Raw genomic sequence first — 14,021 nt, forward strand, 5'->3', positions numbered from 1 at the left:
CTAAAATTGCAGACGTCAAATGTCAAAACAAAAACTTAACCTTAATTTTGAAAATTGTATAATTCAGACAAAATACGGAAATACTAGTGTACTAGTTATTCTGTGGATCCAGAGATGGTAGTTGATCCGGAAAAAGAACATGTCCTCTCGAAGAGACTCAATAAAATATTGGAGTCTCGAGTTGAAAATGACCAAGACACTATTGAGGCTTTGCGCGAATTATCAACGTTTTACACCGAAAATACCCTTCAGGCGAGAAGGAATTTACGTAGTCAAATAGAAAAACGGAGCCTGGATATAAATGAAAACTTTCTAACTGCTTTCAAACAGGTTAAGGAGAGTTTTGATAGTGTTTATAATGATGTGTCTGAGATGAATAAGTGCATTCAAGACATGACACATAGGTTGCAAAATGCTAAAAGCCAAACTAAACAGCTATTACAAAAAACAAAAACACTACAGGTTAATATAGAATTATAGAATATCACAAATTACAGTTTTAATATTTTCAGGAGGAAAAGGAGAAGATTCTGATGAAGCAAAAAGTGACTTCAGCATTTCTACAAACATTCCAATTGAAACAAGATGAGATTGTTGCTCTGCATGCTGACAAAAATAAAAGAGAATCACCTCTGAACTTTGATACATTCAAAGCACTTGAAAGGGTACAGGAAATTCACAACAATTGCAAACTGTTAATGCAGGCCGGGCTACAAACTTTGGCACTGGATACAATGGAACAAATGACTTTGCATCAAGAAGGTTTTGTTGTATTTATTTAGAAGGTCATTTAATATATATAATTGATATTTTAGGTGCTCTTGAAGTTTTATATAGATGGACACAGAGTCATTGTAGAAATGTTGACAATCCTGATTTAACTAATATCATCATGAAAGCCATGTCAAAGTTGCAGGACAGGCCAGTTTTGTTCAAGTATGTTATAGATGAATACTGTATTTGTCGTAGGAGCTTCTTGGTTGGGGAATTTATTAATGCTCTAACTAGGGGAGGTAAGATTTTTATCATTAAATTGATCGTGATACTAATTCCTATGTATATCAAGGGCCATCTGGGAATCCAGCTCCAATAGAAATGAGGGCTCACGATACCCAAATTTATGTAACAGACATGTTAGTATGGATAAATAAGGCCATTCCCATTGAGAAACAAAACCTGCATCTTCTGGTAAAGCTCTGCGATTTTGAGGGTCTCAATGAGATATTGACCAATGCTCTTGCAAGTATATGTGAAGATATTTGCCAACCGCTAAAAATTAGGATAGAGAAAATACTGACCACCCCCCATCAAGCTTCCACTATGTATGCTGTAGTGAATATGTTAAGGTAAGGCTTTGTGTAGTTTAGAAGAAGCTTTGGCATGATATAGCTCCTTCAGGTACTACAAGAAATGTATATTAAAAATAGTGAAGGGTGGTCAGCTGGAGGAGACCTTAAACGATCTACAGGATAAGAGTGAGCAGAAATTTCTGGGATCATTAAGTGAACAGGTGAACAGTCTTTTGGTTAGGGTTGAAGCACCTCCCAGAGACTTAACCCCAACATCAGCAATATCAAATTTACTGGCTATTTTGAGGGATATGTTATCCACAGCTAGCATGAGTGAAGGTAATGATGTGCAATATTTAGTGACCGGTACGATATATTTTTGTGATCATAGGACGTGAAACAGACATGGTGAAAATAGCCAACACCGCACTGGAACCTCTGTTGAGGGCGGTGAATGAACAAGCTTCAAGATTACCACCCACTGACATGGCGGTGTATTTACTGAACTGTACATATTCAATATACACTTGTCTGAGTTTGTATGAGTTCATGGAAGATAGACTGGAGAGATTGCAGGTTTGACTGTCCCACTTGCCAAGAAGAAAAAAACTATGAAAACCATCAATTTTCAGGCACAGTCTGATGCTCAAATAGATACTTTAACGTCAGAGCAGGCCAGCTCTTTGGTGGCCAACTTAAATTTAGGCCCCATTTATACCATCTTACAGGATCATACACAGGGACCGTTGTCAGGAATACCAGGTATAATGATAAGCAACCCTTAAAATAGTTTTACTGTAAATTTTAGTTCGCATTGTTGCCAAATTCTATAAATTATCTGTTTATATGGGGATTACTACTTGTATTAAATTCACAAAAAGTATATATTTGAGACTTAATCATTAAATAAATTAAAATATGAGTTAAAAAATTAGTTCTAATAGTTGGTTAATAAACATCAGCTATTAGAACTAATTAATTGATATACAGAAAAAAGTAAATACAAATTATTTTCGGATAACAGCTGAGCAAATTGGCAACATGGCGTAAGGCGTTTTTAGTCGAAGGCGGCGACGCAGTCACCAAAATGTTTTTAAATTTACATTTCAGGTCGCTATATTTTTCTTTACTTGGCTGTAATTTTATTTATATCATATGTTGATCAAAATTCAATCAAAACAGTTAAATTTTATTGATCTTAAGTAAGATAAAAAATCTGAGCAAACTAGCAACATCATCATTATAAAAAATGTATAGTTCGAATGCCGGCTCCTTCATTTCTACGCACATTATTTCAGGAATGGAACCCTCCAACCTAAGAAACTTCCTGTCCAAGCTGGATCATTTCGCCGCACAACCCGATTCGATATTATTGCCCCAGATTAACCTGCTATTATCGTCCATGCACAAGAAAGCCGTCCAGAAGAGGTCTTTTGATGTGCTGCTGGCGATCTACAAACAACTATACGAAGCCGTGCATAATCCGGTTAATCTCTACGAAGATCCAAATAGTATTCTCAATAAAACACCTGAGGATCTCACACAGATGTTCAGTTAAAAACGTTATTGGATCATATAATTTTTATTAAAAATAGTTATATATATTACAACTTCATCATATTAAAGCTTTAAAAACCACAGGAAAATAACTTTTTTTTTAAATTCGTATGTACATTACAGAAATATATGTGTAACAAAATAGTTAGATTCATTAGATGTATAGAAATGTTAGTCTTCTTCCAGTAAACAGACATCCAACAGACAAAACGTCGCTCTGCATAATGGACAGGTGCATTTGCTTGATAACCACTGATTTCTCTGTTCAGCGTCTTGTCTGGAGACAAACCATTTCCCCATACACTCAACACACCACATGGGTTTACAAAAACAACTGGTGCAGTTGTTACCGTGATGGTTATCAGAATCCTCACATTGCTTCTGTAGTTTCACAGCAGGGCGAGCCTGTAGACATCCTATGCACTGATCCAAGTCCTGGGAACTAATTATTAACAAAGCATAAAATAAACATATTCGGTACTCACCATGGTAGTGGAATATTTAGGGTTTTTAGCTATCGTATCTTTGAAAACATCCAAAAATTGTTCAAGAATGCTTTTGTGAAATTTCACATTAGGCAAGATATTTATTGACCTTGCTAGTCGGTCTTCCAAATCCTAAAACCACTTAAAATTAACAACCACATACATTTTCATCTGAATAAAAGCACCTTAAAATCTGCAGCATTAATCCTTATAATAAAAGGGGCATCAATACGGTCACTCTTAACCTCAATATTCAAATATTGTGTTTCCTTAGAATTGATGTGTGAAAGGGCATAATTTGTAGCCGATTTTACAATCAATGCCGCATCACTTTGGTGAGTTAAAAATATAGTCAATGGTGTGACCTTCATTATCCAATTTTCTGTCACCACAACTTTAGATAATGGATTTGTAGATATGCAGACTTTTTCAATTCTAAAACAAAACCCATGACAAAAAAAATCCTTTTAAATCTGCTCTGATGTTACCTCCTAAATTCATTTTCAATCTCAGAAGCAACAGCTTCCCAAGAATTGTTGTTATTAGAAAACCTCGTTAGATTCTTAACTAGAGGATGTTGCCTGTAATTATCATCTGTCCATCTTTTGAGTTCATACAATGCTAAAACTGGCAAGGTTAGGCTGGAACCTGCAAATATCCTCCAGTATAAAGTTTTACCAATAAACAATGAAGAAAGCTAAAACACAATCATCAAACAAATAGTACGAGTAAATTTACCAATAACACACCTCATCGACATATCCTAATATAAAAAGTAGCAGAATGTAAATCAAGGGTAAACATGAGTAAACAATTAAATTCAGTATGGATTTTTTTAAGTGATATCGTATAAATTGTTGAGATTCGGATCCCAGTATACTACCGAACCAATTTTGTACAGTAAATCCAGCACTGATAAATTCGGTAGGTGGATAAATAATGCCACAGCTGATTAATAAATAGAATAATGTAAAAATTACTAACGGGGACATGTTATAAAATAAATTTGGGGTTATGAATTTGACAAATAATGTCACCAATCTTCTTCATTCCCAGTTCTCGGATATAGGTCAACAAGTGGTGGTTTAATTTGATTAACAAAAAATATGATAAAAATTTAAATAGCCTTATATAATAGCTCCGATAAAAAGACATCAATGAATTATTTTTATAACAATTGCATTATTGTTTAAGTTATTTACTTCCAATGTTTCCATCCATCTCTTTCTTTCCCAACATTTAAATTGGACAGGTAATTAAGGTGTGTTACGTTTCGTTAAAACTAATGCTTTTTATAGTAAGAAATAATTTAAAGTCGTATCACCAGCAACAAAAATGTACTATATAGATAAAAACTTTTTTTGTTATCTTTTTGTTATCAGTTTGTTTACTTTTATATCCGGTAAGTAATTTTGCGATATATTGTTTATTTAGGTGGGGTCAACAATAGATTTAAGGTTATAAACGGCGGTTTTATTAATAATTTTTCCATGTTTAGCACAGAATTATTGGAAAATAAAACAAATCGAGGACGAGGCTCCACCGGAAGAACTTAAAATAGTTTGGTGTACAATTAATATAAATGAAACAAGAAAATGTGAAGCATTGTCACAAGCCAATGAAAGAGATCAAATCAAAGTAGGATATGAAACAGTCAAAGTAGAGTGTAAACAGGCATCTAATAAAGGTATTATAAAGTTCATAAAAGGGTATCTAAATAGTTTATTGTTCAATTGTTATAGATGAATGCATGGAAATGTTGGATGATGAAAAAGCCACCTTGACTGTGCTTGATGCTGGTGAGGTTTTTGTAGGTGGCCGTTTTCACAGTTTAGTGCCAATTGCACAAGAGATATTAGCAGGTAGAAATAGAAAAAACAACTGATGCAACAAGTGTCATTTGTTTGTTTGATGTTTTTAGGTGGATCTAATTATTACTATTCTGTTGCTGTAATAAAAAAGTATGGCCTTGCTGAGGTTACAAGTTTAAGAGGTTTACAGGGAAAGAATGCTTGTTTCGCAGGAGTTGAGTCATATGCAGGATGGATGTTACCTATTAGTACAGTAGGTTAATTAAAACTTATTAATTAAAATTAAGTAATATGATGATTTGTTTAGCTTATACATGAAGGAGTCATGGAAATCAAAGATTGTAATAATCATGTTAAAACTGCCACAAGGTTTTTTGGACCTTCTTGTGCGGTAAACTGTTTATCTGATAAGTATAATCCAATTGGAGACAATTCTGACCAATTGTGTCAGTTATGTGTTGGCCAGATCCCGGGAAAATGGTGTACTGATGCTGATCCATATGCTGGTTATAATGGTGCTTTTAGGTGAGTAATTTTAGAGTTCATCAGTTTTTATTATTCTGAAATAGAAATCATACAAATATTCTTAGTTAATTAATTAATATTTGTATATTAATAATATAATCGAAATATATAGATCATAACAACTGATATATTTTGATTCAGATCAATTTTGACATTACACAAATGGCAGTATAGTGCTGTCATAGTTAAAAAAAATAATTTTGAATTAAAATTAGTGTTGAGAATATTTAAATAATTAATTTCTGTATTTCCATTAGAATCAAATGTATAAATACAATCAGGAAAAGATTATATTATCATTCGATTCAGCGTAAGATTCTTTATAATCTCTGTCATTTTCATTATCTTATGTTTATTTGAACAGAAATGGTAACAAGAACATTGAAAATGGCAAAAAATCGCAAATTTTCATGACTATACATAAATATAGAAAAATTGCCACATTTTTTAACCTCTTGGATTAAGATAAAACTCTCAAAATATGTTTTGGGGTGACAAAAACGAAAGTCCGTGTTAAATTGCCTTAAAATGTATACTTTTCAAGATACGTAACATAAACAGAAATATACTCATTTTTCGAAAAAACACTTTTCGTTATATAACATAAACTAAAGGTTGTATACAAAATATTATACTACCACTCGATTCAGCGTCAAATTCTCTATAATTCCTGTGATTTTCATTAACCTGCGATTATTTGAACAGAAATGGCAACAAAAACATTGAAAATGGCAAAAAATCGCAAATTTTCACGACTATATATATGGAAAAAGTGGCCATTTTTTTTACCTCTCGGATTGTGATGAAACTCTGAAAATATATGTGTTTTGGGGTGACAAAAACGAAAATCCGTGTAAAATTGCCTTAAAATGTATACTTTTCAAAATATGTAACATAAAAAGAAATATACTCGTTTTTCGAAAATACACTTTTCGTTGTATAACATAAAAACTAAAGGTTGTATACAAAATATTATACTACCACTCGATTCAGCGTAAAATTCTCTATAATTCCTGTGATTTTCATTAGCCTGTGATTATATGAACAGAAATGGCAACAAAAACATTGAAAATGGCAAAAAATCGCAAAATTTCACGACTATATATATGGAAAATGTGGCCATTTTTTTTTACCTCTCGGATTGTGATGAAACTCTGAAAATATATGTGTTTTGGGGTGACAAAAACGAAAATCCGTGTTAAATTGCCTTAAAATATATACTTTTCAAGATATATACCATAAAAAGAAATATACTCGTTTTTCGAAAATACACTTTTCGTTGTATAACATAAAAACTAAAGGTTGTATACAAAATATTATACTACCACTCGATTCAGCGTAAAATTCTCTATAATTCCTGTGATTTTCATTAGCCTGTGATTATTTGAACAGAAATGGCAACAAAAACATTGAAAATGGCAAAAAATTGCAAAATTTCACGACTATATATATGGAAAAAGTGGCCATTTTTTTTACCTCTCGGATTGTGATGAAACTCTGAAAATATATGTGTTTTGGGGTGACAAAAACGAAAATCCGTGTTAAATTGCCTTAAAATGTATACTTTTCAAAATATGTAACATAAAAAGAAATATACTCGTTTTTCGAAAATACACTTTTCGTTGTATAACATAAAAACTAAAGGTTGTATACAAAATATTATACTACCACTCGATTCAGCGTAAAATTCTCTATAATTCCTGTGATTTTCATTAGCCTGTGATTATTTGAACAGAAATGGCAACAAAAACATTGAAAATGGCAAAAAATCGCTAAATTTCACGACTATATATATGGAAAATGTGGCCATTTTTTTTACCTCTCGGATTGTGATGAAACTCTGAAAATATATGTGTTTTGGGGTGACAAAAACGAAAATCCGTGTTAAATTGCCTTAAAATATATACTTTTCAAAATATGTAACATAAAAAGAAATATACTCGTTTTTCGAAAATACACTTTTCGTTGTATAACATAAAAACTAAAGGTTGTATACAAAATATTATACTACCACTCGATTCAGCGTAAAATTCTCTATAATTCCTGTGATTTTCATTAGCCTGTGATTATTTGAACAGAAATGGCAACAAAAACATTGAAAATGGCAAAAAATCGCAAAATTTCACGACTATATATATGGAACATGTGGCAATTTTTTTTACCTCTCGGATTGTGATGAAACTCTCAAAATATATGTGTTTTGGGGTGACAAAAACGAAAATCCGTGTTAAATTTATTTAGCATTTTTCGAAAATACACTTTTCGTTGTATAACATAAAAACTAGGATATTTTTAGGATATATAGCAAACAGAAATGGCAACAAAAACATTGAAAATGGCCGTTCACGACTATATATATGGAAAAAGTGGCAATTTTTTTTACCTCTAGGATTGTGATGAAACTTGAAAATACGGTTTTGGTGTGACAAAAACGAGAATCCATTGCCTTAAAATGTATACTTTTCAATAACTAAAAAACTAAAGTTCGTATAAAAATTACTATATAACCATCCGATGCAACGCAAAATTCTTTATAATCCCTGTAATTTTCATTAAGTTGTGAACTATTCGGACGAAAATGGCAGCAAAAAATCATGAAAATGGCAAAAAACCTAAATTTCACGTATAAAACTCTCAAAATATATGTATTTTTGGATGAAAGAAACGAAAATCCGTTAAATTTGATTGGAATGTATGTTTTTAAAAATATGTAACATAAAGAGAAATCTACTAATTTTTTGGAAATACAGTTCTCATTGTATAGCTTATATGTTCAAACGAAAGTTTGTACAAAAAATATTATACTATCATTGAATTCAGCGTAAAATTCTTTATAATTTCTGTAATTTTCATTAACCTGAGATTATTTGTACGGAAATGACAACAGAAAACTTGAAAATGGTAAGAATCGCACATTTTCATGACTATATGTATAGGAAAAAGGCTATTTACATCACGTATTATGTTATGTATACATTTTAGTTTCCTACTATACTTCTTCGTTTAAACTGTATCTGTGCTAAACCTCACACTTCTTTGATGGCATGATATTAAATATCACATGTATAATGTATTTATTATATACCCCGCATTAGTATTTAAGTCCTTGCATTATTGTTATTTTCAGATGCTTATTGGAAAAAGGAGAAATAGCTTTTCTGAAGCACACTACGATATCCGATCTTCTAGCCACCAGAGAATTCAGTGAGTATAACCCAGAATATTATCCAAATAGTTTTTAATTACCGATATCATAACTAGGCGGAATCGCACCCAACCAGTTCGAGCTATTTTGCAAGGACGGTACTCGAAGATCCCTCTCCGACTACGAATCCTGTAACTGGGGCAAAGTCTCCTCGGACACTTTCGTCGTGTCATCGGCGGTCCCGTTCGACAGACGCGAGAAATTCCAGAGGTTCCTGCAGAAGTTCGCCGACAGGTACGGGAGGAACGGTACCGGACAGTTCCACGACTCCCAGAGGCAGCAGGAATTCGACAACTTCGGCAACCAGATCCACCCGAATAATCAGAACCACTTCGACCACACCGACAATTACTTGAACAACGATCCTTACACGAACAGGGAGTCTGATTCTTATAACCAGTATCAGGACAGGGGGAACAACAGATACAAGAGACAGAATTATGGGTGAGTTCTGTTCAAATTGTTGGTCAAATCGTCGATGATTGATGATGATGATGATTCCTTGTTGCAGATACGACCAGGACCAATATAATCGTAATAGGTACGATGATAGATATGGAAATAATCAATACAGTCAGGATAGGTACAACGACAGATACGGGCAGGACCCGTATAATGATCCTGCCGACAGGAATACTCACAGACAGGGCAGTTATCAGGACCAAGATCGCAGTGGGTTGTTCGATCAAGATAGAGACAATTACTACGAATATTTCAGTTTGTTTGAGTCTTCCCCTCGATATGGAGTCCGAGGAAACCTACTAGTGACAGTAAATAAAAACGCTATCATTTCTCACAGTGCCGCATAATTTTTATTCTCATCCAGGACTCATCCATTGGCATCATGCCGATTCCAGAGAATCTCCAGACCTACCAGACATTCCTGGCCGATTCTCATGAAGTCATAATGGGCGTCAGACGGTGTCCCGTGGAGCGGATGACGCTGTGCGTCACGTCGGATCAGGAGAAGGACAAATGCATCAAAATGAAGGTGAGTGTTTGTAGTTAAAACGTGTAGTCGGACATTCGGCCAACCCCACACTTAAATTTTTTATTACCACTGATATTTGTCAAGTGAAAACAATTGATTACTATGAAAAATCGATCGCGGTGGCTTTGACAGCGGTTAACTGTCGGACGAGAGTAATTTTTTCATATAAATTTAGAATATTAATTACTTGGTTTTCATCGTTTTGGTCGGTGAACTTTTGCCACTTTTTTTTGAAAAACCATAATTCCGTCCATAGAATCGACTTCCTAGATTCCTAGGCTGGAAAAACCTTTGTTACTCCTTTATGAGAGTTCTGTAGATACTAGCAGAAATGATAATTGAATGAAACAAAGTCCGGACTATATGGTGTTATAATATGACTTCATCGAATGAGTATTACTTAGAGATATACGACTTTATATCCTCTATCTATTAAAAAAAGGTAGCTAAAATGTGAATAGAAACAAAAATAATTAGTAATTAACAAGTTAGAATTTATTCCAACAAGCCAAAAAAAGAAACAATAAACTAAGGAAATGCCTTTCCTTTTCATTTCACATTTTCTTCCAATATCTCAAGCATATTCACACAAATTCATTTGTTATGACTTGGGGTAGTTCCGGCGACTTCTTCATCATTGCCTTGGTAAATGCTTGTTCCATGGCTAGCTTTTCTTTTGAGAACTCCAAAAATTAAAGAACTGATATCTGGAAACCACAGAAAAGATTTATTTCGTATATTATTTATTAAAAAAATGTATCAATCTCATCCTAAGTAAGAAAAGAAATGCATTTTTATAAATCTATTAAATCTTCCTTATATAAATATATTATTTTCATGATTCTTACTGTATAATGCCTATTGTTTATATTACTTGCGGTAGAAACTAACACAGAAACTAACATAGAAAAACTTTCATATTCTTCTAGATAGCATTGAAAGCCCAGTTACTGAAACCGGAGTTGGAGTGCTACAAAGGCCGGTCCCAGATCCACTGTATGCAGTCGATAAAAGCTGGTAATTTTTCGGTTTGCCTAGTGTAGGGTTTCGCGAATCATCTCGTGTTTTCGTACAGGTACTGCTGACGTCACCGTACTGGATGCCAGCGACGTCTACACGGCGGGTCTGCACTTTGGTCTGGTGCCCTTCATCAGCGAGGTATACAACTTGGAGGATGCCGATTATTATGTCGTCGCAGTGGCCAAAGAATCGGACCCGGACACCGAATTGACGTACTTACGAAGTAAGACTCCCCATCAAGTCCTCCTGGAGATTTTCGTTGTTTTTAGGCGGTTGAAAAAGTAATCTACACTTTTTAAAGTAAGAAATTCTGATCCGGAATTCTCGAAGTCCGCAAGACTTGAAAATGGTCGATGGATCGATTCGAAATTTGTACACAACATAGCATTTTAACACAAATATGTTTTTATCTATTGTTTTACTCCGAAATTCTAACGATAATGGCACATTCTAAGTTTCTTACGGCTACGTTGCCATGTTATTATATATAAATTTAGCTTGGGTGTATATATATCGCAAAACTAGGAAAGTAGGCGATGGAATTCGAATTAGAATTTGAACGGGGCAAGGTTTTGATAAAAAACAGTCTGAAAAAAAAACAAAAGGATTAAAAATTGTGCCTTATGCTCAACACCCGTGAAAAGCGATTTTGTTAAATGGGTCTGAGGGATTAAAAAGAATTCCAAAAATGAAATTATGTGTATCTGACAAATAACTATATTATATTTATCCCTTGTTACATTAACAATAATATTTTCACTTATTTATTTTAAAAAAGTGTTTTTTTCATTCAGAATCTTATATTCTATTAACTTTAATTTGAAATTAATTTAATTGTATTTGCCTCAGTGCTTGTTAGGATACTTTGATTTACTCCACCAATACTTCTTAAAAAAAATAATTAAGCTTCTACACCTATATAACATCCCCCCCCCCTTATGTGAATCTTCGACAAGCAAATCCCAACACTTTGAATATAGTTTGCGGTGTTGACGCTCTTCACCGAAAAAAATATTGAAAACGCAATATTTTAACTTGCTATGACATGTCATGTTAAAAACGCGGATTACTTTTTCGCGCCCTTTATGTTAACGATTACGTCAACGTGTTTTTTTTTAAACTAATGTGTAGCCAAGAACACCTGCCACGGAGGCATCAACACGGCAGCCGGCTGGGTCTACCCCATGGCGTACTTGATTAGCAACAGTTGGATCAGGCCCTACGGTTGCGATAGTATCAGGGCCGCCGCGGAGTACTTCACCAAGAGTTGTATTCCCGGAGCTATCAGCCCAGAATACAACACCGGAGTGCCTTACGACAACATGTGCGACTTGTGCCACGGTACCAGTTACAAGTACTGTAGGAGAGATGCCTCGGAGGACTACTACGGGCATACGGGCGCCTTCCGGTGCCTGGTGGAGGGCGGGGGACACGTAGCCTTCGTAAAGCACACGACGGTATTCGAGAACACCGGCGGTAAAAAGAGTGAATGGTGGGTGAGGGACAATCTGGTGGACGACTTCGAACTCCTCTGTCCTGACGGTAAAACACGTCGATGCTCTGAAGCAGACTAATATAAAACGTGTTTTTATTACAGGCACAAGGGCCGAGGTTAACGAATACGCAAAATGCAATCTCGGTAAGGTCAGAGCCAACGCGATAGTGACCCGAGGAGGATACGGGTACAACCAGACTCACACCAATATTTACGTCAACCTTTTCATGTATGCGCAGACATTCTATGGTCGCAAAACAACGGACGAGTTTAGGTGAGAATGACTTAGCCATTTGTTGAAATTAATTAAAAATAAAGTTAGCCATGCAAAACAAATGATTGTTTATTAAACGGTGATGTCTTTTGTTTTTCTATGTCAGATTAATTTCTATAAACTAGTCATTTATGAAGCTTATGATTATCAGGCAGATTTACAGAAACTAGAGAAGATAATTCTAAATTAATTAAAGAAATTAACTTAAATTGGTTATTAAATACCGATATTTTCTAAACTTCTTAAAAAATACTGATATTTTTAATAAACTTAAGATCCGACAGCTGTCAAATTTATACACGCTTCTTTTGGGGGTTAGGGGTAACTAAAAAACATATGGATTTAATTCTAGTACCGCCATCTATGTGTCAGGCCGGCGACTTGATATCGCTATTCAGTCTTATTTTGATCGAAATACCCAGGAACACGTGTAAACTATAAATATAGGGTGCACCTCGTATTGTAGGACATTTAATCTACTATATGGTACCGTTCAGTTTCAGTATGTTCACGTCCCAACCACCATACGCCGACCTGATATTCCAGGATGCCACCACGCAGCTAAAAGAAATCGAACCCTCAAAAAGAGAATATTCGAGTTACCTGGGCTCGGATTTCATGAGAGCACGTCGAATAGTGGACTGCCACGCGGGCGCGACATCTGTCGTCGCCGTCATGACGCTCGTTTTGACGTTAATGACGTTGTCAACGTTGATTGGTTGACACCGTCCATCCCATTAGTGTAATAGCCCGCCCGTAAGTTCAAATTAATGATGTGATTGTAGCCATTGCGACTGAATGATGTATATTAGTTTAATGGGCATCAAGTTAGCGATTAGATTTTTTATAAAGTGCACTCATATGTCTTACATCCGTCCAATCTATTGATATTGTTAAGAACATTCCATATTTTTAACACTAGTTTTTAGTTTTTATACCTTGTAATATACACAAAATGTTTTAATTAAATACAATTTTTTATATAGAACTTATTAATATTGTCTGCTTTTTATTTACTAAATTACCTAGTATGAAATGTCAGGCTAATAAAAACCAATGGAAACATAATAGTGCTAAAATTGTTAAAACACTGAAGAATTTCCCTTAATTGAATGTTTATTATTTATTATGTCGCTATGGTAACGTTCATTCTGCCAATTATTTACTAACAGATCCAGTTAACTGGAATTGATCGGCATAAATGTCATCCTGACAGTATAAAAACTAGCCCGAATATGTTTATTTTTGCTATAATGACCGGTTAAATTCGTTTAACCCGTGTTTATACTTCATTAAACTAAACCCAGTAAAGAAGCCTTACGGAATCGGGCTTAATACAAACATAAAATACTATTAAGTCCCTAGCAAA

General features: G+C 34.4%; 3 protein-coding genes and 1 long non-coding RNA gene across 5 annotated transcripts; 2 read left to right on the forward strand and 2 right to left on the reverse strand.

Annotated features, from left to right (window-relative positions):
- The first annotated feature begins 5 nt into the window (after positions 1–5).
- On the forward strand, positions 6–2,935 carry Cog6 (conserved oligomeric Golgi complex subunit 6). The gene is made up of 8 exons (XM_076410484.1): positions 6–462; positions 513–762; positions 816–1,013; positions 1,067–1,346; positions 1,399–1,628; positions 1,681–1,865; positions 1,922–2,051; positions 2,588–2,935. The coding sequence occupies exons 1-8, from the start codon at positions 115–117 to the stop codon at positions 2,845–2,847; spliced, it is 1,881 nt and encodes a 626-aa protein (XP_076266599.1). The 5' UTR covers positions 6–114; the 3' UTR covers positions 2,848–2,935.
- Positions 2,856–4,390, reverse strand: LOC143200124 (E3 ubiquitin-protein ligase TM129). The gene is made up of 5 exons (XM_076410490.1): positions 4,081–4,390; positions 3,820–4,028; positions 3,517–3,766; positions 3,332–3,463; positions 2,856–3,281 (listed from the first exon to the last, which is right to left on the reverse strand). The coding sequence occupies exons 1-5, from the start codon at positions 4,321–4,323 to the stop codon at positions 3,018–3,020; spliced, it is 1,098 nt and encodes a 365-aa protein (XP_076266605.1). The 5' UTR covers positions 4,324–4,390; the 3' UTR covers positions 2,856–3,017.
- On the forward strand, positions 4,389–13,644 carry Tsf2 (Transferrin 2). Its single transcript, XM_076410463.1, has 14 exons — positions 4,389–4,733; positions 4,830–5,018; positions 5,074–5,193; positions 5,253–5,395; positions 5,450–5,667; positions 8,795–8,871; positions 8,929–9,316; positions 9,384–9,642; positions 9,699–9,863; positions 10,793–10,880; positions 10,939–11,106; positions 12,015–12,425; positions 12,481–12,652; positions 13,150–13,644. The coding sequence occupies exons 1-14, from the start codon at positions 4,667–4,669 to the stop codon at positions 13,373–13,375; spliced, it is 2,691 nt and encodes an 896-aa protein (XP_076266578.1). The 5' UTR covers positions 4,389–4,666; the 3' UTR covers positions 13,376–13,644.
- LOC143200130 (uncharacterized) lies at positions 10,337–10,898 on the reverse strand. Of its 2 annotated transcripts, none has more exons than XR_013006633.1 (2): positions 10,767–10,898; positions 10,337–10,570 (listed from the first exon to the last, which is right to left on the reverse strand). It is a non-coding gene; the product is annotated as an uncharacterized LOC143200130 (long non-coding RNA). The 2 variants fall into 2 exon arrangements; XR_013006634.1 differs by having other exon boundaries at positions 10,712–10,851.
- Positions 13,645–14,021: the final 377 nt, after the last annotated feature.

Source organism: Rhynchophorus ferrugineus, unplaced genomic scaffold (assembly GCF_030347505.1).
Source record: "Rhynchophorus ferrugineus isolate W39M unplaced genomic scaffold, kcgeb_rfMv2 rfM7, whole genome shotgun sequence".
Lineage (NCBI taxonomy): Eukaryota > Metazoa > Arthropoda > Insecta > Coleoptera > Curculionidae > Rhynchophorus > Rhynchophorus ferrugineus.